The sequence below is a fragment of the Barbus barbus genome (assembly GCF_936440315.1).
Source record: "Barbus barbus genome assembly, chromosome: 17".
Taxonomy (NCBI): Eukaryota; Metazoa; Chordata; class Actinopteri; order Cypriniformes; family Cyprinidae; genus Barbus; species Barbus barbus.
Window position 1 is genome coordinate 1799056 of NC_136745.1, and position 25794 is coordinate 1824849.

Here is a 25794-nt window from a genome sequence, read left to right on the forward strand (position 1 = left end):
CAAAGAAATGATGAATGAAGAGAAGGAGACATACATACAGCACTGGAAAGAACAAACCAAAGACCAAAGTGGTCTCCAATGCTATCTGAAACTCAACAGAGAGTACAGTCTGGCTGATTATCTGATCTCAGTCAGGAATATAACTCACAGACATTTACTGACGAAGTACAGACTGACTGACCACCAGCTGGCCATAGAAAGAGGACCACATAGAAAGACGTGGTTACCTAAAGAAGAGCGAATCTGTAACGAATGTAGATCTGGATCAGTTGAGACGGAGGAACACTTTCTCCTCCACTGTGACAAATACACGTCCTGTACAGTCAAATACAGCAGATTATTCCTGAGTTCAAATTAGGAATATTACTCGCTGAAGGACCTGCTTCCTCTTTGGTAGCACAACATATTTATAAATGCCACAAACTAAGAAGGAAAGAGTGAACACATCTGCATTAGTAGTATCATTAATGTTTATATAAATATATATATATATATATATATGGATGTATTTTACATTTGCTTTGTTTATTTATGGATATATATTATATATTTTTGTTTTTATTCTGCTATGTACAATGCTTTGGCAATATGTATCTAACTATGTCATGCCAATAAAGCAATATGAATTGAGAGAGAGAGAGAGAGTGTGTGTGTGTGTGTGATTCTGAAACATCTGATCAGAGCTTTTTTTATCCACTAGATGTCAGTGTTACATTCTATTTCAATATTTTGTTTCTATTTGGTTGTGTGTTTTTTATTGGTAGGCTGCTTTCTAAACTTGACAATCTGCATGTTGTTTAGGAAACTCATGATTGAAAATGTATGATTAACACATTAAGTAAATAATACTGTTAGTAACAACAATAATTAAGCCAATAGTAGATAAATAATGTGATTAACAATAAAACTTATATATAGATTTTGTATTAATGTAAGTTAATATAAAAATGAATACATGGAAATCAACATAGAGATACATAAGTAATTAGCCTTCATTCTGCATAAATCACAAAGTATTATGAAATGCCTCAAAATGTATTGTTCTCTGCACTGATTAGTTTGAGAGACAATAAAGGATAAGAAATTACAAGTTTACAAGTTTCATGAAGTATGTGCGGATTGCAGAAAAAAAGGAACATACAAATAATAACAATACAAAATATAAACAATTAAGAAAGAGAAAAAAATTAAATATATCAATAAAAAGGCATAGCTCACATTCAATTTGAACAAATAAGGATATTACAGAGTACCAGGGGTCATAGTATTTTAAACATTTCACAGACTTTTAGTTTTTATAACAGTCTTATTGAAGAAATATAAAATTCAAAGTCAGAACAAAACAAATTTGACAGACATTTTTGTTTATATATGTGAAATTTTGAATGAAAAGGTTAACAATACATTCTAGATTATTATTGCTTATGTTTTCATAACATCCTTTAAAGTAAAGCAATAATTAATATTTATTAAATTAAATATAAAATCTGTGTGTTTACGACTTTGCAGTCAAAAAATATAAGTGAGTCAGTATCTCTTTCTCATTATTACAAAAACAGCATATATCATCAGTATCAGAGAATCTTGATATTAAAGATTTAGAAGGGTATAAATGGTATGTAGAATGTTAAAGTGTATTTCTTTTATTTGATTATTAATACAATATTTAAAAGAAGTTAACCAAGCTCCTCTCCAGTGTGCGGATGATGCGGGGGCGGGGCTAGCGCGGATGACGTCGCCGCGCAGGGGCGTGGCCGGCTCGCGGGAATATTAAGGTCGGGCTGCAGCGCGCGCGTCGAGAGGAAGAGCAGCAGCGATCATGACGCTTTATCATTCACATCTATTTCTCCAGTGGACACTTTCCAAAACAGCTGACATTCACTCACAGACGGCTCTTTAGATGGCATTCTTCCAGTGCTTGACTGACGGTAGGTTCATGTGAGCTGGACGTGTCTATATGTTTGGGACTCTTCGATGATGGACAAATGAAAGGCACATCATCTGAAAACTGGCAGCGTTTGACATTAGTGAGCTTTTCTGAGCCACGTGTGCTAATTTACATAAACTCATTACTGAAGGATTATTATGTGTAAATTGTGTTTTACTACTGTGAACTGGAGACGTATTGTGAGTTAACCAGGATATTTCTGACATTACAATATTGATAAACTCCACTGCATATTAAGTTCCTAAGTTGACTTTTTTTTATCTTTCACCAAGTACTCTGAAACATGGCTTTACCTGACAATGCTATTAGCCTTCCTGTCGAGGAACTGGCTTTTCCGGAAATCATAGAGCTAAACGTCGGGGGTCAGGTGTATATCACCCGCTACTCGACTTTAACAAGTGTGCCGGACTCCCTCCTGTGGGACATGTTCAGCCAGAAGAGCACCAGGAGCTTGGCGCGCGACACCAAGGGTCGTTTTTTCGTGGACAGAGATGGATTCCTGTTCCGGTATATTCTGGATTACATGCGAGACCAGCAGCTCGTCCTTCCGGACCATTTCCCGGAGCGAGGACGGCTGCAGCGGGAGGCCGAGTTCTTCAACCTCCCTGAGCTCGTCAAGCTGCTGGCTCCAAAGCTCAGTAAGCAGAACTCGTTAGGCGACGAGGGCTGCCAGAGCGACCCCGAGGATCCCTCGCCCGGGGCCGACCTCGGCCGAAGCCTCGGGGCCGTTGCATGCTCCAGCCTGGCTTCGGGCGACGGAAAGTGCTCCGGGTTCATCACCATCGGCTACCGGGGCTCCTACACCCTCGGCCGCGACCAAACAGACGCCAAGTTCCGGCGAGTGGCTCGGATTATGGTGTGTGGGAAGACTTCTCTCGCTAAGGAGGTTTTCGGGGAAACATTGAACGAGAGCCGCGACCCCGATCGCCCGCCTGAGCGCTACACGGCACGCTATTACCTAAAGTTTACTTTCTTGGAGCAGGCTTTTGACCGGTTAGCCGATGCCGGCTTCCACATGGTGGCTTGCAACTCCACTGGGACTTGCGCCTTCGCTCACGAGCAGACTGACGACAAAATCTGGGCCAGCTACACCGAATACGTATTCTACCGTGAGTGATCCTAAACCCTGCCTCCCAGACCACCTGCAATAGATGTAGAAGCTTCTAGATCACCGTCCATCAGACTTTCCTTAATGCCTCTTCCCCGCTGCGCTCCAGTAACCTTTCTTCCCTCCGAACGAGCCCTGTTGATCTTCCCCTCACCGAGAGACTGCCTTCCCCTTTCTCAGATCTGTGCTGTTGTTGATGTGTTTTGTCCAGCTAAAAGTTGGAGATGAACTGCTAAACTAGGCTTGAGCCTTTTTGAAAGGGCTTCTCTTATGTCACTCAAAATTGTCAGACAAATTATAAAGCTTTTGAGTTGTTCGTGATGCAAAATAGAGATGTAATAGATTATGTAATATGGGTTATTATCAATGTATCTAAGCCTTTAATGGGGCCAAAGGAGAGGGAATCCACTAGGTTATAAAACCATCTTTATGGATCGATGCGAAAAGATGAAACCATGCAGACTATTTCAATTGGACGAGCTGTTTTGCATTGAATATATTAATGTGTCAAACTATTTTTAACTAGCATTAATGATAGCATCAAGCAGGTTTTGGATTAGTAGCCATTAATTGCACAGAATGGTATCTAATGCCATCTGAAAGTGGGGTGGGCTGTATTGGCTGTGTTATTAAGCTTTCTGTGTTTTACTCGTGTAAGGCTAGATATGATACGAGTCGAAACATTGTGCTCAGAACACTCAAGCTGTATTTTTAGGTCCACTAGAGTTGCCAGATCAGTTGATCTATATCTATACTGAATCTTGTAGTTTATTATGCATCCGATATTTCAGATGCCTGCCATTTGTGTAAATTATTTTAAATTCTCTCATGTGCTAATACTATTTTTGTTTGAGTCAAATGCTTCATATTTTAATTTGTCTTATTTAAATTTAAAGATGCATATATTTAAATTAATTATTCAAGTGCATTCAGTAATTAATATTTGCTTAGGCCTATTTAAGCCATAGCCTGTTATGAACCACCATGATATTAGTTGAGTAGATTTTTCTTCTTCATTAAATGCAGTGCCATTGTTTGACACAGAGTTAGACGGAGAGCTTTAAATTTCAGGTATTTCCATTGTGACCTCAGGCCAGAATTACCATTAACTGAAACACAGGCACAAAATCTCACCGTGGAGTTTAGTTATGAGATGTCATTTGGGATAATACATAGCATCCAGTAATTTATTTTATGTCAATCAGAAATGAACTTAATCCCTTAATCTTAATTTCCTGATAGTGTTTTAAAGGTTTTGTTCAGGCATTGTGTAAAGCGAAGTGCTAGCTTCAAAGTGTCTTTATGAAAGCATGAATAAAAACATAATTATTCAGTGAGTATATCGTCCTAAATATAAAACAAATGCATGTATTTGATGTATTTGCACATTACCAAAAACAGGCCAAAACGATATACAAACACATTTCCTGTTATATCAATGAAATGAAGTCAATCTTAAATTAAAGCAACAGCTAATGCTCTATTAAGACAAGTGCTTCATTCACCAGAGACATTTCTATATCGAAGACCATTTTTGCAAGCATAAAAGATTAAGATTTGAAACAACATGAGATTCACTCAAATAGATTTTCTTTCTGGTATAGTATTTTTTTGCAGGGTGAATATTGATACTGGGTAGATCTGCATTGCTCAGTGAAACTTAAAGAGAAAATGGAAGCATTACATCAGATTATTAAATCTTTCTCCCCCAAAGTCTCTTCTCCACTGAATCCTCTGTTATCACGCTGCTTCCCAATTCCTCTTTCATTTTGCTCTGGCGTTCCCTCCGCGGAGACTTCAAAGCGTGAACCTAGGCATGGCCAGAATGAAAACCAGGACAAACCTATAACCAGCTCAGTCAAAGCAGATTGCCCAACCAGCCTTTGTGTTGCTGTGTCTAATCTATCTAATTAAGATTGCTGGCACACCGAGAAGCTCACATTGTACTCCAGTGAGGAACTAGGGAAAACATATTTAAACATCTTTTCAGCTCAGCAAATATATTCAAACAGACAAACTGAGATCGCTGACACAAGAGCTGAAATTATCCAGCTGTCTGAAACATTAACATCTCTTGTTAGTTGATATACGATGAGAGAAAGTGAAACAGACAGGCGGAGGCGGATGCAGACCAGCATCATCACCTAAACACAGTCAACCATCTAAAGCACTGCTGCATGGATTTATAGATCCTGGTATTAGATGTAAATCATTTAAAAACAATAAGCCCAAGTTACATCACAGACAGTGTATCAGAGACGTCCTAAAAAACAAAACAAGATTCGGGGCACCAACTTTTCACAATCATATCAATTTCAATTCCAACTTATTTGAGTGTTTGTAGATGCATATCACAGCAGGTGGGTTTTAACAAACATCTAAGCTCTGTGCAATAGCTAAATGGTGTAGTGATTTGTGACCGTAAACAGTCGATCCTTCAGTCTGGCCAGCGGGATAATTGTTGCATTGTGTGCTGATGTTATTTATAGGGTCCAGGCACAGCTATTAAGCAGCACTGCAGCCATGCTGTAACTCCAAAGGCATAATCATAACAGGCACTAAGGGGGATATATCCCCCCAATCGTAATAGGATTTTTCAATGACCGATTTTTGGATTTTTTCCATTTGATTTACTGAAAATCATTAATATCTTCAGTCCAAGGCACACAGCTCTTGATGTGTGGAGGGGGTGATGATGCCTCGATTGATCAGCTTTACTAATTAAACAAGGCAGTGAGGGAGAGGGACTTGAAACGTATCTGCTGACGTTGAGAAAGAGAGGCAGAACCTCTTTAGCCCTGAACTGATCACCTGTGCTGTTCTATCGTTTCTGTTTTAAATGTGACAGTGTCCTGCTTTTCTGGGTTTGCAGAGTATAAGATCTGAACATTTCAGAAGGGACTATGTCTCAAACTGAGTTCATTTTGTAATAATTTATTATGGACACTTGCAATCAAAATTCAAAATTAAAATGATCTTATTTACTAGTCCGATAATCCTCAAGGAATGTAAAGATTGCTATTACAATATCTGTCATAAATTGGAAACGACAATCCACAGGGACCCTAATGGTCTCAAATAAGAATCCAATAATATCCTACTCGAACTGAAATGCTTATTTTTCACTGCAACAGAATCTTTATCTATTTGTAGCTGATGATTGGAGGATTCTTGTGTGATGCTATTACAAACCTTTGGCTCCATATTATGATATAAATTGCATTAACATTCCAGTACATTCCCTTCTTTGTTATTGCATGTCAGAATTATCTCTTTTGTTTTCAGTTTATGGCAGTCACACTGGAGATTTCAGTGCAGAATCAGGCTTCTTTGAGCAGAGTTCAGTTTGTAGGGTTGGTGTGAAAGAGTTGTTCCACTAGGAATGAAGAAATTTTGGGGTACAGTTCAGGTGAAGTCTGGTATGGTTCACTGTTGAAATCAATCCTAACTTTATGTATACTTTACATTTTGCAATCTTTGCATGTTCCCAGTTCCCAGTTATATAAAACTGTATAATATAATCATAGTATGATGCATTCCTCCTGTTGCTTGTCTATAAATAAATTACTTTCAGAGTACCTCACAGTCTTTGGATCTCTTGCATCCATTGATCTGTGCAAATAATTCACAAATCCTTCAATAATGCAGTGAACTTGGTGTCTTTGGCCTCTGAGATACAGTAGTAAATAGTTGCAGCTACATACTCATAATGATAATGCAAAAACACCACAGTTAACAACCGAATAACATTCAATGAAAGAAGACCTGTGGGGGCAGAAGGATGTGGGTGGATTTGAACTCCAGTTCAGACTGAGCAACTGAACCATTAAAAAAAGCAATAGAAAATAGCATTTTAAACCATTTTAGGTGAAACGCACACAAGCCTGTGAAATGTCTCCGTTACATACGTAACCCAAATATACTGAGTAGAGAGTCATATGGCATGTCAGAGCTATAAAGTGTCTTGTTCCATCCTATGGGAACCAGGGTTACATACAGGTACATCTAAAAAAAATTAGAATATTGTGAAAAAGTTAATTTTTTCTTGTAACTTGTTTCGAAAAGTGAAACTTTCATGTATTTTAGATTCATTATATGTAAAGTATATGTAGAATATTTACATTTGAGTTTCAATTAATGACCATCTCTACAGTATAAATTCTGGGTATCTCTTGTTCTTTGAAACCACAATAATGGAGAAGACTGCTGACTTGGCAATGATCCAGAAGATGAACATTGACGCCCTCCACAAAGAGGGTAAGTCACAGAGGGTCATTACTGAAAGCTGTGGCTGTTCACAGAGTGCTGTATCAAAGCATATTAAATGCAAAGTTGACCGGAAGGAAGAATTTGGGTAGGAAAAGGTGCACAAGCAACAGGGATGACCACAAGCTTGAGAATACTGTAAAGCAAAGCTGATTCAAACACTTGTGAGAGCTTCACAAGGAGTGGACTGAAGCTGGAGTCAGTGCATCAAGAGTCTCCACGCTCAGACGTCTTCAGGAAAAGAGCTACCAAGCCACTTCTGAACCAGAGACAACATCAGAAGCGTCTTACCTGGGCTGTGGAGAAAAAGAACTGGACTGTTGCTCAGTGGTCCAAAGTCCTCTTTTCAGATGAAAGTAAATTTTGCATTTCATTTGGAAATCAAGGTCCCAGAGTCTGGAGGAAGAGTGGAGAGGCACAGAATCCATGTTGCTTGAAGTCCAGTGTGAAGTTTCCACAGTCAGTGATGATTTGGGCTGCCATGTCGTCTGCTGGTGTTGGTCCACTGTGTTTTCTGAAGTCCTGATCATCCTGAAGTTTTCTGATCACCTCCATGCCACGCCGCATTGATGCAGTTATTCATGCAAAAGGAGGCCCAACCAAGTATTGAGTGCATAGAAATGAACATACTTTTCAGAAACCTGACATTTCTGTTTAAAATATCCTTTTTTATTGATCTTATGTAATATTCTAATTTTCTGAGACACTGAATTTTGGGTTTTCATTCTCTGTAAGCCATAATCATCAAAATTTCAAGAAATAAAGGCTTGAAATATTTCACTCTATGTGTAATGGATCTATATAAAATATGGGTTTCACTTTCTGAAATGAGTGACAAAAAATATTGACCTTTTTCACGATATTCTAATTTTTTGAGATGTATCAACCTTTAATAGGTTCACTACATCAGTAGCTGATGGTATGGAAACACTATAAGACAGTGCCATACTACAAAGACATCGCCAGTTTATCTGCTATGAACTGACACGTGTTCAGACAAGAGAACCCTGGGAAACAGTCGTCAAGTCCATGCCCAGGTTATAAAATCATACAAATTTCCTCCAAAAATGAACCCTTAGAGAATGGTTCTAGAAGTGTGACCCTTAATGCCAAGAGGCAAAATTGACAAACATGCCTCATAAACAAGAGAAATCACATCCTTCAACCAACATCTTTTGTTTCCTAGCAGCAACACCGCTGTGGTGGCCATCAAAGCAAGCCAGCAGCTGATCATGTATATTCTCTCATCAGAAACAACAAAGAGCAGATGTAAGATATTCATTTTACAGTGTAAACAGCTTCAGTGATTATAATGGGAGTGCTTGAACTCTGGCTAGACTGAAAACAATGATAATGTTTTTTGATAATGTCAATGTTTTGTTCTCTGTTTTTTCTGTACAATGTGTTATAATTACTAACTTACGCTATTTTTATTAAATTCACATTAAATACAAAGTCAGTCATATTATAAAATATTTTATGGCATGACAGCCATATCTGGTACTTAAGTAGAAAGACAGGTTTTATGCATAGTTACACTAACATTAGGGTATTTGCCCATCACCCGTTATAGATCAACTAACATGATCTAAACTGGTGCAAAATGTTAACACGTTTGGGAATATTTAGAATAAAAAGGAAAATATAAATAAAATTTAAGCCTATATCAGTTATGCTGCTGTGTGTCACATGACAAGCATGACGAGCCCCTCACTCATGCCCCCTCAAAAAATAATGAGTTCATAACGCCCCTGTGCAAGACCATCTTACAAATAAGAATTATATCTGAGTCTGACTCAAGTGGTTCAATAGGATCGAGGCCCTGTTAAACCTATTAAGAATTTAGATTAAAAAAACAAAAGACCAGATCTAATCAAAAAGCAATGTTCAAAGGCTGAATCTGTTGTTTCCACATCTCTGGCTGGGGATGCCACCGATGCCCTGAGCCTGGGAAAGTAGATCTGCTTTGATTGGGATCTCCCAAGGAAGCAGTGTACCAAGGAGGCTACTGTCTGAAAGAAAACTTTGTTAATGAGGTGCATCTCTGATGCTATGTTGGCATTTTTGCACGAAGCACAAGTGAGAAGATTGTAGTTCAAGACAGCTGATCTGCTGTTGACAAACATTAAAGACGATGGGACTGACAGAACAGAAGCTACAGAACATTAAGAGGAAAGGCAATTATGTGTTTGCGTTGTGACACAATCGTCCAAAGAGGGCCTGTCTTCCATTTACAGGCCATTTAATCAGCAATGGCCCACTGGACCTGCAGAATGTGAAACATTAGCTGGCAGCCTCAGGTCTATAGTGTAATTACACTACTGAGCGAGCCTGCAGACCCCAGTCTTTCAGAAGGAGGGCCCCAACTCCCTCACTTCTCTTCTTCTCCTTTTGAAGACACTGTAGAGAGCTGGAAAGGTAACAGTCCAAAGGCACCACAGACTCTTGAGCCCGTTGTGGAATTAGCTGCCAGAAAGCAACTGCTGTTTTGCAGTGTTGAACTTTTCAAAGACCGCATTCAAAGCTTCACCAAAAATCCCAGACTTGGAAAAATGAGCGTCCAGCAGAAAATCCTTCTCCTTTTCCTTGACATCTGTAAGGTTTAACCACCGATGTGCCTCCATTGCCACCAACCCTGCCATGGAGCAGCCGGTCGCATAAACTGTATGTTTGGTTGGATAAAACACCAAATCACTCATCTGAGCTCTTTGACAGCATCAGTACCGCCACGGTATACAGAGCTGCACCCATCTGACTGGGAGCCACATAGGACTTCAAATTCAAAGTCATCCAAACAGGTTTAGACAGTAGAGTAAGACTTTTAAGAAGGAAGTGAAGTTGTTGACAAATAGGCTGCAAGCAACTCTTCAGTCACCAACATTTTTGCACAGGGGAGCCCAATCCTGTTCCTGGAGATCTGCCTACCTGCAGAGTTTGAACCCTGATCAAACACACCTGTCTGTATCTGTCAAGTGCTTTTGAAGATCTTAATTAGTTGGTTCAGATATGTTTGCCCTGTTGAAAAATCCATCATATGCTGGTTAGGTATGTTTTGAAGCATGGCTGCTGGTTTGAGCTGGTTTAAGCTGGTCATGTGCTGATCATGAGCTGGTTTAAGATGGCCATGTGCTGGTCCAGCTAAGGACCAACTTAAACCAGCTCATGACCAGCTAAGGACCACCTTAAACCAGCTTTGGGCCAGCTCATGACCAGCTAAGAACCAGCTTAAACCAGCTCATGACCAGCTAAGGACCAACTTAAACCAGCTCATGACCAGCTAAGGACCACCTTAAACCAGCTTTGGGCCAGCTCATGACCAGCTAAGAACCAGCTTAAACCAGCTCATGACCAGCTAAGGACCATCTTAAACCAGCTCATGACCAGCTAAGGACCATCTCAAACCAGCTCATGACCAGCTAAGGACCATCTTAAACCAGCTCATAACCAGCTAAGGACCATCTCAAACCAGCTCATGACCATCTAAGGACCATCTTAAACCAGCTCATGACCAGCTAAGGACCAACTTAAACCAGCTCATGACCAGCTAAGGACCATCTCAAACCAGCTCATGACCAGCTAAGGACCATCTCAAACCAGCTCATGACCAGCTAAGGACCATCTTAAACCAGCTCATGACCAGCTAAGGACCAGCTTTGGGACAACACATAACCAGCTAAGGACCAGCTTTTGGACAGCACATAACCAGCTAAGAACCAGCTTAAACCAGCTCATGACCAGCTAAGGACCAACTTAAACCAGCTCATGACCAGCTAATGACCATCTTAAACCAGCTCATGACCAGCTAAGGACCATCTCAAACCAGCTCATGACCAGCTAAGGACCATCTTAAACCAGCTCATGACCAGCTAAGGACCAGCTTTGGGACAACACATAACCAGCTAAGGACCAGCTTTTGGACAGCACATAACCAGCTAAGAACCAGCTTAAACCAGCTAAGGACCATCTTAAACCAGCTCATAACCAGCTAAGGACCATCTCAAACCAGCTCATGACCAGCTAAGGACCATCTTAAACCAGCTCATGACCAGCTAAGGACCAGCTTTGGGACAACACATAACCAGCTAAGGACCAGCTTTTGGACAGCACATAACCAGCTAAGAACCAGCTTAAACCAGCTAAGGACCATCTTAAACCAGCTCATAACCAGCTAAGGACCATCTCAAACCAGCTCATGACCAGCTAAGGACCATCTTAAACCAGCTCATGACCAGCTAAGGACCAACTTAAACCAGCTCATGACCAGCTAATGACCATCTTAAACCAGCTCATAACCAGCTAAGGACCATCTTAAACCAGCTCATGACCATCTAAGGACCATCTTAAACCAGCTCATGACCAGCTAAGGACCAACTTAAACCAGCTCATGACCAGCTAAGGACCATCTCAAACCAGCTCATGACCAGCTAAGGACCATCTCAAACCAGCTCATGACCAGCTAAGGACCATCTTAAACCAGCTCATGACCAGCTAAGGACCAGCTTTGGGACAACACATAACCAGCTAAGGACCAGCTTTTGGACAGCACATAACCAGCTAAGAACCAGCTTAAACCAGCTCATGACCAGCTAAGGACCAACTTAAACCAGCTCATGACCAGCTAATGACCATCTTAAACCAGCTCATGACCAGCTAAGGACCATCTCAAACCAGCTCATGACCAGCTAAGGACCATCTTAAACCAGCTCATGACCAGCTAAGGACCAGCTTTGGGACAACACATAACCAGCTAAGGACCAGCTTTTGGACAGCACATAACCAGCTAAGAACCAGCTTAAACCAGCTAAGGACCATCTTAAACCAGCTCATAACCAGCTAAGGACCATCTCAAACCAGCTCATGACCAGCTAAGGACCATCTTAAACCAGCTCATGACCAGCTAAGGACCAACTTAAACCAGCTCATGACCAGCTAATGACCATCTTAAACCAGCTCATAACCAGCTAAGGACCATCTTAAACCAGCTCATGACCAGCTAAGGACCATCTTAAACCAGCTCATGACCAGCTAAGGACCAGCTTTGGGACAACACATAACCAGCTAAGGACCAGCTTTTGGACAGCACATAACCAGCTAAGAACCAGCTTAAACCAGCTCATGACCAGCTAAGGACCAGCTTAAACCAGCTCATGACCAGCTAAGGACCAGCTTTTGGACAGCACATAACCAGCTAAGAACCAGCTTAAACCAGCTCATGACCAGCTAAGGACCATCTTAAACCAGCTCATGACCAGCTAAGGATCAGCTTTGGGACAGCACATAACCAGCTAAGAACCAGCTTAAACCAGCTCATGACCAGCTAAGGACCATCTTAAACCAGCTCAAACCAGGAGCCATGCTTCAAAACATAGCATATGCTGTTTTTTCAACAGGGTGATCAGGCTTTCAGCTGAACTTTGTGTAACTACTCTAGTTGTACTCACCACGCTCGCTCTGATTCTAACCGGTGTTCCTGGCATGGGAGATGAGCGTTAACAAGGATGACAAGGACCACAGCATCTAGCCTCAGTCTCTAGTGCACCTCTTGTGATCAGGGGAGTGAGGTTTACCCCCACAACTCTTACCAACTGGCCTCTGTTAAACTTGCAGGTTGGCAATGGGCACCCCTATTCTAGCATATCTCTGCTCTACAAAGCTAGAAAAGGTCTATCAGGAGCGAGGCAATGGTGAGGCAAATGGGCACTACAACTGTCCAAGAAGCATTAGTCAACTGTGCTTCTTAGCTGGGCGGGCTCCTGCCAGTCCAGAAAGCTCTTCATAAGGCAGAGAGGGAAGCACTTTCACTAGGGGTGCTTTTGCATACCTTGGTGGATGGCGCTTGTGGCATCGGCCAATGAATTGCTGTAATTCTACACAGGCTTTTGGGAGGTTTGCCCATAGTTGAGTGAACCTATTAAAGGAGCTGAAGTGAAGACAGTGTCATGGTTGAAATTGTTTCTATTGCTGAACTAGAAGCAAGCGTGCTGGGAATCACCTCAACCGTCTGGAAAGCCTTGAGTCTTTAATCTGCCCTCTAATAGTCAATAATCTCCAGAAAGCTCTATCCTCAGTAGCCCGACCCAAAGAGATTTACAAGGATGGGCGCTTACCTTTGACTGAAATCCTGTGCGACTTGTGCAGCTTCACAGCTTTATACCTGCACTGCTGTGTTACTTGCCAACATGCAGATTGGAAATGCTTACTAAAATTTGGATTTTTAACTAGGCTACTGTTTATTTTCATCACTCTATTTAGATCAATCCATAACTGCTGCTTACATTCACACGCATAGTGTGAGTCAGATTGAGGCTGGCATGTGCGTAATGCGTTATGAATCCGTCATGGTGCAGGCAGCTGTCACTACAGATAAACAAGAGATGCTGGGAGAAAATTCAAAGAGAATCTAAAGACAAATATTGACACAGTGGGATTAATTACAGCTCACGTCTGCATTGTTCAGAAACACTTGAGGGAATGGAGATGAGAATTTCACAGATGGAGGAACATGTACAGCAATACAATGATACTTCACCAGTGGCAGTTAGTTTTCTGTTTCTAGTTTGATCTCTCTGCACTGACCTTCAACCCCGAACAGACTTCACAAACACACTGCAGCAACATTGCAATACCCCTAACCCTAACCCTAACCCTAACCTAACCCTGTTCAAAGCAATAAAACATACATTTTACACTTAAATATGGATTAATCCAAGTTTCTAAGAAAAATATTTACGTTAGAATATTTGTATGAATCTTTCAGTCTTTTAAGTTAATACATTATCTAACCTTTTTTGATAGAAAAATGTCAACATTCATTGTATTATACACTTGTGTAAATATGACTAAATACGGGTCTTTGTGAGCTACAATGTTTAATGTTACTCTACTGCAGAACTTGCTGAATCAATACAATCAATGACGTTTATTAAGGATTTTTAGAGATCATAACAATTGAGCTGTAGGCCTCTATGCATTTTCATCAATGGGTTCAGCACTGCAAAAAAGGGGCATCTTACTTTAGTATTTTTGTCTTGTTTCCAGTCAAACTATCTAAAAATTCTTAAATTAAGATGCATTTACTAGATTCGCAAAATGACATAAGATAATTTGTCTTGTTTCCAGGCAAAAAACAAACAAAACTAAATTAAGCATTTTGCTTAAAATAAGTAAAATGATCTTCCAGGGTTAGTTTTAGTTTAGTTTTTTGCCTGGAAACAAGACAAATTATTTTGTCATTTTGCTTATCTAGTAAATGCACCTTAATTTAAGAATTTTTAGATATTTTGACTGGAAACAAGACAAAAATACTAAGTAAGATAAGCATTTCTTTGCAGTGAGTGAGGTAAAAGAATATTCCTTGGCTTCTATATTGCCATCGGTAGTTAAAACCTAAAACTGCATGTCACTTGCTGTTCTTTAGCACTGCTCTTCTGCGCAGGTGAATCTGTTGGTTTGAGGAGTCTTCATGGTTGCTGGGGATCACCATCAGTTGGAAAAAAGGTCATATGAATTAGTAAATATCATATCTATCTCTGTGGTTTGGATTTTGTCATGGCACAGGCTTTCTGGAAAGGACCACAAGTACGATTGCAAAAAAGGTGGAACATTGCCAGTACATTTTGGAAACTTTTCAGGATTTTTTGGAATCTTCCAGGGATTTTTGGAAGGTTTCTAGAAATTTACTGGAAATTTTCCACTTCTTTGCAAGCCTTAAACTCAGGTCACCCAAAATGCAAGCATGCCATGCTGTAGCAAGCAGGCTTTGACCAAAGCTGTTCATGTTAGGTTTCTTTGTTTGTTTTTGTCTCACAATACACTCTATAGCGTGCTTCTGGTGGGTGTTGTCTCAAGGCTGGCTGTGTTTTTACCGTGATGACTGTGACTGATGTGTGTTTACAGCACTTTATGCCACAGCATTTATCCTCAATCTGTGTTTGGAAGCATTGCGGTTTCTTTTATCAAGGGACAGCGTGTCTAGACTTTGTTCCATTGATACCTTTTCTGTTTGGTTCAGAAGATTGCAGATGCATGGCTTGGTTGTGTCTATAGAAGAGCTATATTGTTTGGTTTGCTTGGGTTGTTTAGATGTACTTTAATGCTGCATTGTAGTTGTCATGTCCAGTCATGAAATGGCAACAGGGGGTAACCATGATGAGATGACTCTCTCCATGTAGATTAACAAAAGAGGTTAATGTAATCTGTTTCAAATTCTATCTAGTTTTAAAAGCAGTGAATTTTTGCAACTTTGAAAGCCCAGGATTCCAATTTTTAGGCTTTCTTTCACTTTTTAATACAATATAAGCACATGACGAATATCTAAAGGTTAGTAAATGTGCATTTAGGAGAGAAGATCAGCTGTATTATTGTATATTGAACAAATATTGAGATTAGTCTGTTTTAAATCCAAAGCCATTAAAGTGCCCTCTGGAGAAGATGTGACTACATCATAAAGCCATTATGAGCGTAACCATAGAGACGAGATGCATTTGTCTCTTTGAAAAGCATCTGACAGCCCACTCAAGGCCAGATCACAGGCTCTTAACCAGCACTGGCTGAACATAAGATAACAGATACTCAAGGTGTTTTGCTCTTGTGTGATATATGAAATAATAAAGCCAGCAATAAACCAACTTGAAAAAGGTATCTGTAATCATTTGTGCAATTCATTAGAAAAAAAAAAAACCTTTTCACACCTGTTGAAAAATGTCTTCTGACTCTAATACAGAAAATAAATTTGACTCATCCCTCAAAATGTAAAAGATTATAGGGCAGCCTATAGGGCAAGGCTGTGTACGCTGTGAGAGGCATGCTATATTGTCAAAAAATAAGGCATTTTTAGGCCCATTATGCAACCGAACCCTTCAGCGTGACTATATTCACCATAAGGCACAGGCTTGACATCCTTATGCTTTTATAAAATGGCTACTACATAATAAAAATGTTTAAATTAATGCTGTCAAACAATTAATCGCAATTAATCGCATCCAAAATAAAAGTTTTTGTTTACTCAATATATGTGTGTGTTCTGTGTGTGTTTATTATGTATATATAAATACACACACACACAGTATATATTTTGAAAATATTTACATGTATTTACATATACATATATATTTATATTCATATAATTTATATTATATATAAATATTTAATATATAAACATTGCATATTTTTATTAAATATATAAATGTATGTGTGTGTGTATTTATATATACAGTACATAATAAATATACACAGAACACATATTATGTAAACACAAACTTTTATTTTGGATGCGATTAATCGCGATGAATCATTTGACAGCATTAATTTAAATGTTTTAACATTTTCCTAAAAGCTGATTCACTGCGGTGGTGCTATTGATTTTGTATGTGTAAAAAATAAACGGTAAGAGTGATTATATTAAAGTATGTAGATGCACAATGATGCACTATCAAGCTACCGTATTAACAATAGCATGCTGGCTTCCTCTTTAAAGTAATGTTCCTCATCATTTTTTAATAAAAAAATAATTCAACTCTTAGTTTGTAAAAACTGTGTTCCTTTCCAGTGTCTTTGTGCATTTTGTGACAACAGAAGGACGCATTATTTTCTGTTAACTGACAGCTTGTTACAGCTGCTCTTTCTAGAAACGAAGCTCACTTTGAATGTTAAATAACATCTTGAACTGAGTTGTTGTTTCATGAGCATGATTTTTCACATTCATGACCGCACGCACACACACACACTTGTTAATGAGAGCCTTCTTCTCATAACACGTTGAAGCTGATGATGGTGCTGTAAAAATGTGCCACTGGCAACAGATGGACTGCCTGGAAATGAGCTGAGGAAAAGATATTTAAACCCACTTCCAGATCTTTCCAGAACAGCGACGAAAGGAAGCTCTGAGGCCTGTATAGATTCACTAACACTGAGGCATCGCGTCAGCAGGGTCATGAAACGACATGTGTGTAATGCTTAGGCATTTGTCATGGTTGAACTACTCCTACTTTGATATTTGATAAGTGAAAGCTTCGTTGGAGGCTTGTGTTCTTTTGGAGGAAAGAAGCTGGCGGTCCCTCGCTGCTCCAGTCCTGCGGATGCCAGAGTGCCGCGTGATCTAGAGTTTGGGGATCCGATGTTGAGAGATCGAGCAGACGCTCTTCTCTCGCTCTCTCATGTGCAGTGTATTCTCAGAGGAGTTTGCAGACGGGGAGTTGTGTTCAAGTCTTGGATTTCTTTTAACTTGTATATGTCTCTGTTCACTATTCTTGAGTTTTGGATTTGATCCATTTTTTTTGTTCATGCTTCATGAAATAATGCAACCTCACTGTCTTGATTACAGCAGCGTGTGCCTCCGTCATACATGTTGGACCCCTCATATTGAGTTAGGCTGTACTTTCTCCCGTTTTTAAGCCTTTCCTCTGTTGAATAATCCAGCATATGCTGGTTAGGTATATTTTGAAGCATGGCTGCTGGTTTGAGCTGGTATAAGCTGGTCTTGAGCAGGAGCTAGTTGCTTAGGACCAGCTCATGACCAGTTTTTTCAACAGGATCTTCTTGCTGTTTTTTGGGTTCTTTATCAGTTCACATTCCTCGTTTCAGACAGCAATACTAAACTGTGCATTTTTAATGATGCTTTACTTTCTTGCAACAACGCCCTCTGAGCTCAGGACGTCTACTTTAGTATATACTTAGGGTTACAATAAGGTATTTCCTGCTCATGTCGAGTCATGTGTGATGGGTTCTGCATTTCAGATGACAATAGTTTATATGCTTTGTGCATCAGTGCTCTCGGAGCACAGGAGCTATATTTGGGATCATACGACCACATCGTTGGGCCTCTTATACAGATTCACGTCCAACAACTTGCTCTTGCTCCGTGTAAGTACACCCTTGGAATTCAAGGTGTTGTGCACCAATTTGCCTCAGATTTCAGGCATTTGTCGGAGATTTCCCTAAAACTGCCGGCAGGTGAAAATCGGGGCTAAACTTGTGCAGTGTGATCCTGGCATTAGTGGCATCAGCAAATGAATTGTGTGATTCTATACAGGCTTCAGACCATCGTCACGCCTGGACCGTGTTCCCATCGCATCAGCTACAGCATCTCGTGCCCTACTCAGGGACCCAGATTACATACAGAACCAAGAAAACTTAAAGCTCACATTTCACCCCACAATCAAGAGAAAAAAATTGCATAATGAAACTGAAGCCTATTTTCAGACACTTTTAAGGTGTCTGACACTTTTTTTGTTTTTGTCACCATTAAGCACATTTCTCTCAAATTCTAAAGATCTAATGTGTCAGATGCATTATGTTATGTATTTATGTGTAATTCCTATAATTCTAAATAGTGTTTTGGCCAGATTCTCATTTCTGTGCTATTTATGCTGTATAAACGGTTTGTGGATGTAAATCTGCACCAAATACCAGTAATACAACAAACAATACTATGATGTATTAATATTTTACAAATGGAATAGTTTATCATTAATTTTTCACATTACAGTAACAAAATAAAATAGTATCTTTTGGTTTTGGGCTGAAATATGACCTGGGCATGTTTTGTTTTTTATGCATAAATTGGTCATTGTCTGCAATTTCCCCTTTCATTCAAGTACACCTAAAATAAAAAAATAAAAAAACACTCATGCGCCCATTATGTGACTCTGTAAAGTGATATGTTTAAGATTAGTGCTGTCAAACGATTAATCACGATTAATACAAAATAAAAGTTTTAATGTTTTAATATAAATTACATAATATGTGTGTACCGTGTATATTCATTATGTATATATAAATACACACATATGCATGTATATAGTTAAGAAAAATGTTACGTTTATATATTAATAATTTATATATGATATAATTTATAGGAATATAAATATACACGTAAATACATGTAAATATTTTCTAAATGTATGCTGTATGTGTGTGTCTTTATATATGCACAGTAGCCTACACACACATATATTATGTAAACAAAAACGTTTATTTTGGATGAATCCCGATTAATCGTTTGACAGCGCTATAAGAACATGTCTAAATCTTGAGTGATGGCAGTGGCTTTATATTTATTCATCCATTGAGGGGATTCAGAGAAACTCATGAGAGCTGCTTGCAGATTTTCTCTCCCACACTTCGAAATCTCACAAAACACATACCATCCCACGTTATATGGACACACACACACACACACACACACACACACACACACACACACACTCTGGTGGTACAGCAGACAGAAAGCAGCAGTCGTTTTGGGTTATGTAAGCCAGTTTCAGTGCTGATGAGCCTGTGGCTGAATGAGGGAGTTTGTGTTTGTGATTGGAAGCAGATGAAATGATGCCAGAGCTCGAACACAAGTGAAAGCCAGGGGCATTTTCTCATCATCATACACAGCTGATCATTTTCTCACACTTTGCACCGCTGATATAACAAACAAACATCAGGGGACACAAAACACATTTGGCAGCATGTCCTCCTGGAGCTCTTCCCAGCAAATCGTGTATCCTCATTCCCATATAAACTCCAGCCAGCCTGGATCAGCTGTTTTCCACCTGAACTTATGAGATCTGTGCTCACTCCTTACACGTGGTCAGTGGAGTAGCAGATGTCAGGCAGAAAGGTGCTCCAAATGTAACTGGACACCTATGTCACACTTACTGTAATTATGTCTGAATGGCGTGATTTTTCCAAAACACACAAACCTAACCTCATATCTGACTTCACTGCTCAGCTCAATCACGCCGTCCTTTATTAACAAACACTCAGACTTCATGGATTCAGAGATTAGGAAATTCATAATGGATTAAATCATGTCAAACAGTAATGCTATCTATCAGGAAAAAAAAAATATTTACAAAAAATGGCCAAAAATATATATTTGCTAAAATATATTCAAAAATATATTTACATAAATACATTATCTACCAATATATTTTGGCCATTTTTGTATATTTTGGAAAATATATTTTAAATTATAAACATATTTTTAAATAAATATATTTTAAAAATATAAATATATATTTAAAAAATATATTTTGCCCACCATGTATTTCCATATGCATTCTTCACGTTTAACTAAAAACTTTGTTTTGTGTAACACATTTGAACATATAACACATTTATATAAAAATAAATAATTATTAAAGCCTAAATGTAGACTGCTGTGAGATTGGAAATTTATTTTCTTGCCCCTGGAACACATTTCTTACACACACTGCATATTATATGTGGGTAAATGTGAAATATGACAGTAAATATTAATTTCAAGAATATTTTACAAACACATACAGTACTGCGCAAAAGCCTTAGGCCACTAGTATTATCAGCAGCTAAAGAATGGGTTTAAGTCAGTTATTTGTATCTTCTGCTGGAGTGTGTCAGGAGGAAATATCAGTTTACATTTCCAAACATTCATTTGGCCATTAATTGTAATAATCCAGTGAGTTTTTTTGAGATCTGATCTGATCATCATCAGTCTGTCTGGAATGACATGAAGAAACAGAGACAGACTAAATCCAGAAGAACTGTGTCTCCAAGACGCTTAACACTTCTCTCTGTTCCTCAGTACAAGCTTGTCTCAGCAGCTTTGTGAGCAGGGTTTAAGAGAAAACTCTTAGCTAAAAACTTTTACTGCTATTTAGGAGAACTCTTAGTGGTAAGATAAAATGTTTTATGAATACGTGCCCAGATCTCTGTGTGGACCACTAGTTACTGTCAGACAAAAATCTCACTGGATTATTACAATTAATGGCAAAATTAATGTTTGGAAATGTAAACTGATATTTCCTACTGACACACTACAGCAGAAGATAGACATAACTGACTTAAAACCATTTTTTTTTAGTTGGTGAAATACTGGTGGCCTAAGACTTTTGCACAGTACTGTATATTTAGTATATACAGTCCTAAAAGAAGTTTAAGGTTAGTGAGGAAATCAGCACCGACATGACTAATGAAGTCTTGAGTATTGTTGGTGGAGCACTTAACTGGTTTAGGGAAAGAAAAAAAAGTCACTGCATTAAATAACAAAATATCGAAGCATGTGTCATTTTAACGAAAGTAACACAAGCACATTTGTCAAGCAAAGTATTTCACAACGTGAATAAACAGTTTAAAACATAATGATATAAAGAATAGATATAAGGTTAAAAATAAGACAAGTATATCAGCACTTTGTGCTAGTGAAGAATTAGTGTTCATAGTTAATGTAATGAATGACATCTACGTGAAGTTCAGGATAACTACCTTCATACATCCACTAAAACTCACCAAAACACCAGCTGATTAGAAGTCATAGTAAAAATGACTTCGTAAAGTGCTGATAGTTCTGAGAAAAGCACAGATGACATTGGTTTTCATATTTTGTATCTAATGCAATGACAAATGTAATGCAGTGACTTAAGTATCCAAATCCATTTTCAAAGCAGAGCCAACGCTTTGAAAATGCAAACAGAAAAACAGAGATGTACTTGGATATTCTGTGTGAAGTCCCTCAGTCTCCACAGGAGGAGCTCAGAAGCAGATGGACCTCTGTGAGGATCCCCTGAGCAGTGTTTACTCTGTTCAAAACTCCAGCCACAATTTACCTTTCGGCTGGTTTGATGCGCTAAAGCCAATTTGTGAGGGAATGATTGGAGTAACGTTTGCTTTGAGTCTGTGATGTGGTTCGCTTTTAACATGCTTTTTACACTTTATTTTGAAAGTCCACTTTAGACATTCTATTACTAACTAACTTTGCAACTCCATGACAACTAGCAGTCAGAGTATTAGAAGACTGTCTGCTTAATATCTGCACTTTATTTTGATGCTCCCCAACAGACTAGTAACTTTGCCATTATTCTGCTAACACTAAACCTGACTCAAAAGTACCAAGTGGTCAAAAAATGGTTGTGTTTAAGGTTGGGTGCAGGTATGGCTGTCTTATCCTAATATAACTCAAAAACAACCACTTAAACTCTAAATCTGATCCACAAACACTTCATTTCCAGCGATATTGTCAACTTGATTGCACAGATATTATTTGAACTGAGCTGAGCTGGACGATAACATTCGCTGAATCAATGATGAACTGCCTTTAACTGAGTTTTACTGTTGTCCTTTTGCGTTATTACACACTAATTGTCCTATTTAATACTGTAAAGCTGCTTTGACACAATCTGTATTGTTAAAAGCGCTAAATAAATAAAGGTGACTTGACTAACCAAATGGAGGTGCTGTAGAAAAATCCAACAGAAAACCAAGCAAAACTGAGCAAAAACCACACAAAACATGTATGGATTGAAAGAACATCTCAAGTATAATACACAAGTTTCATTCCAATCAGACCTTCCTTAAAAGCAAGATATACCACATAATCGGGGCACGCGAGTGATCGATAGTTTCTAGCCCATAAACCTAGACTAGCTCGAACCAGGCAAAAGCCACCAAGAGGTTGGCGACATTAAGTCCAAATTAACAGCAGATGAATGTGCACCTTAGTTTTATATCCCTATAGCCCTAACCCCAACCTTAACCTAACAGTCTAATACTCTAATGACATTTAGTTGACATGTAGTTGCAAAGTTACTTATAGTTATTAGAATGTCTAAAGTGGACAAGCAAACTAAAGTGCTGCCAGCTTTCTATAGATTTGCATTGTTTTCCTATTGCATGATTCCAAATGTTTTTTTTGTTGTTTTTGTTTGTGTTATAAAGCTAATGATACACAATCACATTGGAACGATGAAAATGTTTAAGGTTTTTTATTAATTTTTTATCTCAAACAATATTTTTTGTGCATTTTTTAGTATTTTACAACGATTCCTAATCTATAACTTGTTGAATTAAATGTAATATAAGTGCGAACTGTTGTGCAACAGCATATTTTGTATCACACACTCTGCCACCAATCTGGGGTGTTACTAATATATTTTGTTTTGTTTTTCTAATGACAGGAGGCAAAGCATCCACGTCGCCCTGCTTCAGTGATCCAGATATCGACAGAGCAGAGGAGGAGGCCATATATAACCCACATATATCCAACGTCTGTAGCCAGGATGACACAAACATTGCCCTTGACCTGGACAATGAATCTCTTTCAGACCCCCTTCCTCCTCTCCCTCCGCCCCTTCCGCCCCTGGACAGCCCTGAGCCTCCTCTCCCTCTGCCCCTTCCGCCCCTGGACAGCCCTGAGCCTCCTCTCCCTCTGCCCCTTCCGCCCCTGGACAGCCCTGAGCCTCCTCTCCCTCCGCCCCTTCCGCCCCTGGACAGCCCTGAGCCTCCTCTCCCTCTGCCCCTTCCGCCCCTGGACAGCCCTGAGCCTCCTCTCCCTCTGCCCCTTCCGCCCCTGGACAGCCCTGAGCCTCCTCTGCCTCTGCCCCGGGAGCCGAGCCCCCCTCTGCTGCCCGCGGTCAGTCCAGTGCGACCCACCACCCTGTCTCTGAAAACACTGCCCCGACCCACACCCAGCAGCACCGCAGCCTCCACCACCAGCGCCATCACCAGGGAGAACGGAGGACCGCTGAGCAAAGACCCGGAGGAAGAGGAGAAGAAGCTGATGGAGGAAGAGCTGAAGAAATGCATCGAGGATTTCAGGAAAATCCGCATCCCAAAACTCTTCCCAGACCGCAAGAGACACTGGCAGAGTGATCTGCTCAAAAAATACAATGAGTAATACAGATAAGCCACCCTTCTGAAAACACCAGCATTGTTTGGGTTCTGGATCTGGTTGCACCAGCTAAACTATAAGTAAGTTACTTTGCCTAGTTGTGGCATAAAGGAGCACTGCAGTTTACACATTGTGTGATTAAATGACTTTTTAGAGACTCTTGAACAGGAACCTGGTCTAAACAGTTCACCTGTGTGGTTCACTCTGTTATGCATGCCAAAAAAATCTAAATAAATTTTTTGTGTGTGTGTCAGTGTTTATTTCTCCTTAATCATTTTAAATACAGTTCTTGAATGTTACATAATTACCTATTATTTTATGATTAAAGCTGCAGTCCATAAGTTTTGCCTCATTGTCGCCATCTCTGCCTGCAATTGCAGTTACTAGCAGAATTATTTTCATTATGTGGGTTGTGCACCTGCACGACTCAAGCGCAGATAAATCGAATGTTTTAATGTGTGGGTGTCAGTCACCGCACCCCTGTGGATACTATACTTAGGAATCACAGATTCTACGTCTTGGAAATATGACCCAAATAACAATTTTCACTGGAAAATTTAATCTGAACAAGTATGTAACAAGTCTGCCACTTTTGTTCTGACCAACTGAGGAAAACAAAAAAGATTTACAATACATCACGTTATCAGTGGTGATTAAATGATCACTTAGCTCATATCACATCAAACCATGCAAATTATTGTCATACTTTGTTCTCAAAATGTTAATGTTAACAACATAAGCATTGCGTGGCTACATGTATTTAGTGTGTATTAGCGTTACCTGTAGACTACCGGTGACTACGAGTGAATCTCCAGTTGTTACCGATGACTGTTGTATTGACCTTTCTGGATTGCAATCTGCCATCAAAATGATAATTTTATTAATGCTATTAAAAGACTATTAATGATCCGCCACCTGCAGCATCCTCACATGCGATATAGCCAGTACCACTCAAATTAGAAAACATTATTACAAGCTTACCGTTGTGAATCAGGCTAAAGTAAGCAGATAGTTTGAACACTGGCTGGTTATGCCCAAAAATTCATTATGGATATTTTTAACCAAAAACGTTATGGACTGCAGCTTTAAGTAATAATGACTTTACAGAGCTTCCAACCTACTTGCCATGTTCCTGACATCCTGAATCAAAAAGTTTGTCTTTCAGGTTGAGTTTGGTTTTTAAATGTATTGGTTTATTTTTCAAGCCTTTGATGGTTCAAGATTTTTTTTAAACACTTTTTTTTTTTTACATCATAAACTGAGTATGATATTTTGTGTAGAACGAAAACATTCTTGTATCATGAATAAATTATGGTAAAAGACATTTGTTGGTTAATTTAGTATGGACCACTAATATATGAAACCAAATAGTTCCTGCAAATTTCTGTGATAGTAAATAAAGCAATAATATCGTAAAGTCGAAATGTGTCATTTCTGTGTCAGGATACTCAAACAAACAGTGCACAAGAAACGTTTTGTTTCATGTGTTTACACATTTAAAGGAATCAAATAGGCATGTCTGCTTTTTAACACATTTCCATGACTTTCATGTCAGAGAACAACGCAAGGAAATTACCACATGGTCATTCCTCCCTGTAGTAATCCTCACAATCCAAGTTACCCCACGTAGCCTGGGGTTACTTGAGGACACAATGATAGTGACTCTATCTCTACCTCCATCTAGATCTAGCAACCTTACCAGCCCTGAGCCTTAATCGCTACACCACACCACCCACATAGACAGTGGTAATGCACTGAAGTAAGCTCTTGAATCACCTGAAACTTAAAGAAATATTAATAATCTGGTTGCACCAGGTTTGACGTTGATTCGCATGTGTT

At 39.2% G+C, this 25794-nt stretch overlaps 1 protein-coding gene across 2 annotated transcripts; it reads left to right on the forward strand.

The window, feature by feature from the left end:
• The first annotated feature begins 1797 nt into the window (after nucleotides 1-1797).
• On the forward strand, nucleotides 1798-25375 carry LOC306883024 (BTB/POZ domain-containing protein KCTD12-like). 2 transcript variants are annotated; one of them, XM_079438077.1, is made up of 3 exons: nucleotides 1798-1928; nucleotides 2221-3057; nucleotides 23243-25375. In XM_079438077.1, the coding sequence occupies exons 2-3, from the start codon at nucleotides 2232-2234 to the stop codon at nucleotides 23959-23961; spliced, it is 1545 nt and encodes a 514-aa protein (XP_079294203.1). In that variant the 5' UTR covers nucleotides 1798-1928; nucleotides 2221-2231; the 3' UTR covers nucleotides 23962-25375. The 2 variants fall into 2 exon arrangements, with proteins under 2 accessions (XP_079294203.1, XP_079294204.1); XM_079438078.1 differs by lacking the exon at nucleotides 23243-25375 and having other exon boundaries at nucleotides 2221-4766.
• Nucleotides 25376-25794: the final 419 nt, after the last annotated feature.

Coding starts and splice junctions, on each gene's coding strand:
- LOC306883024 (XM_079438077.1), top strand. CDS start 2,232: ATGGCTTTACCTGACAATGCTATTAGCCTTCCTGTCGAGGAACTGGCT. Junction 3,058..23,242: donor CACCGAATACGTATTCTACC/GTGAGTGATCCT, acceptor TTCTAATGACAG/GAGGCAAAGCATCCACGTCG.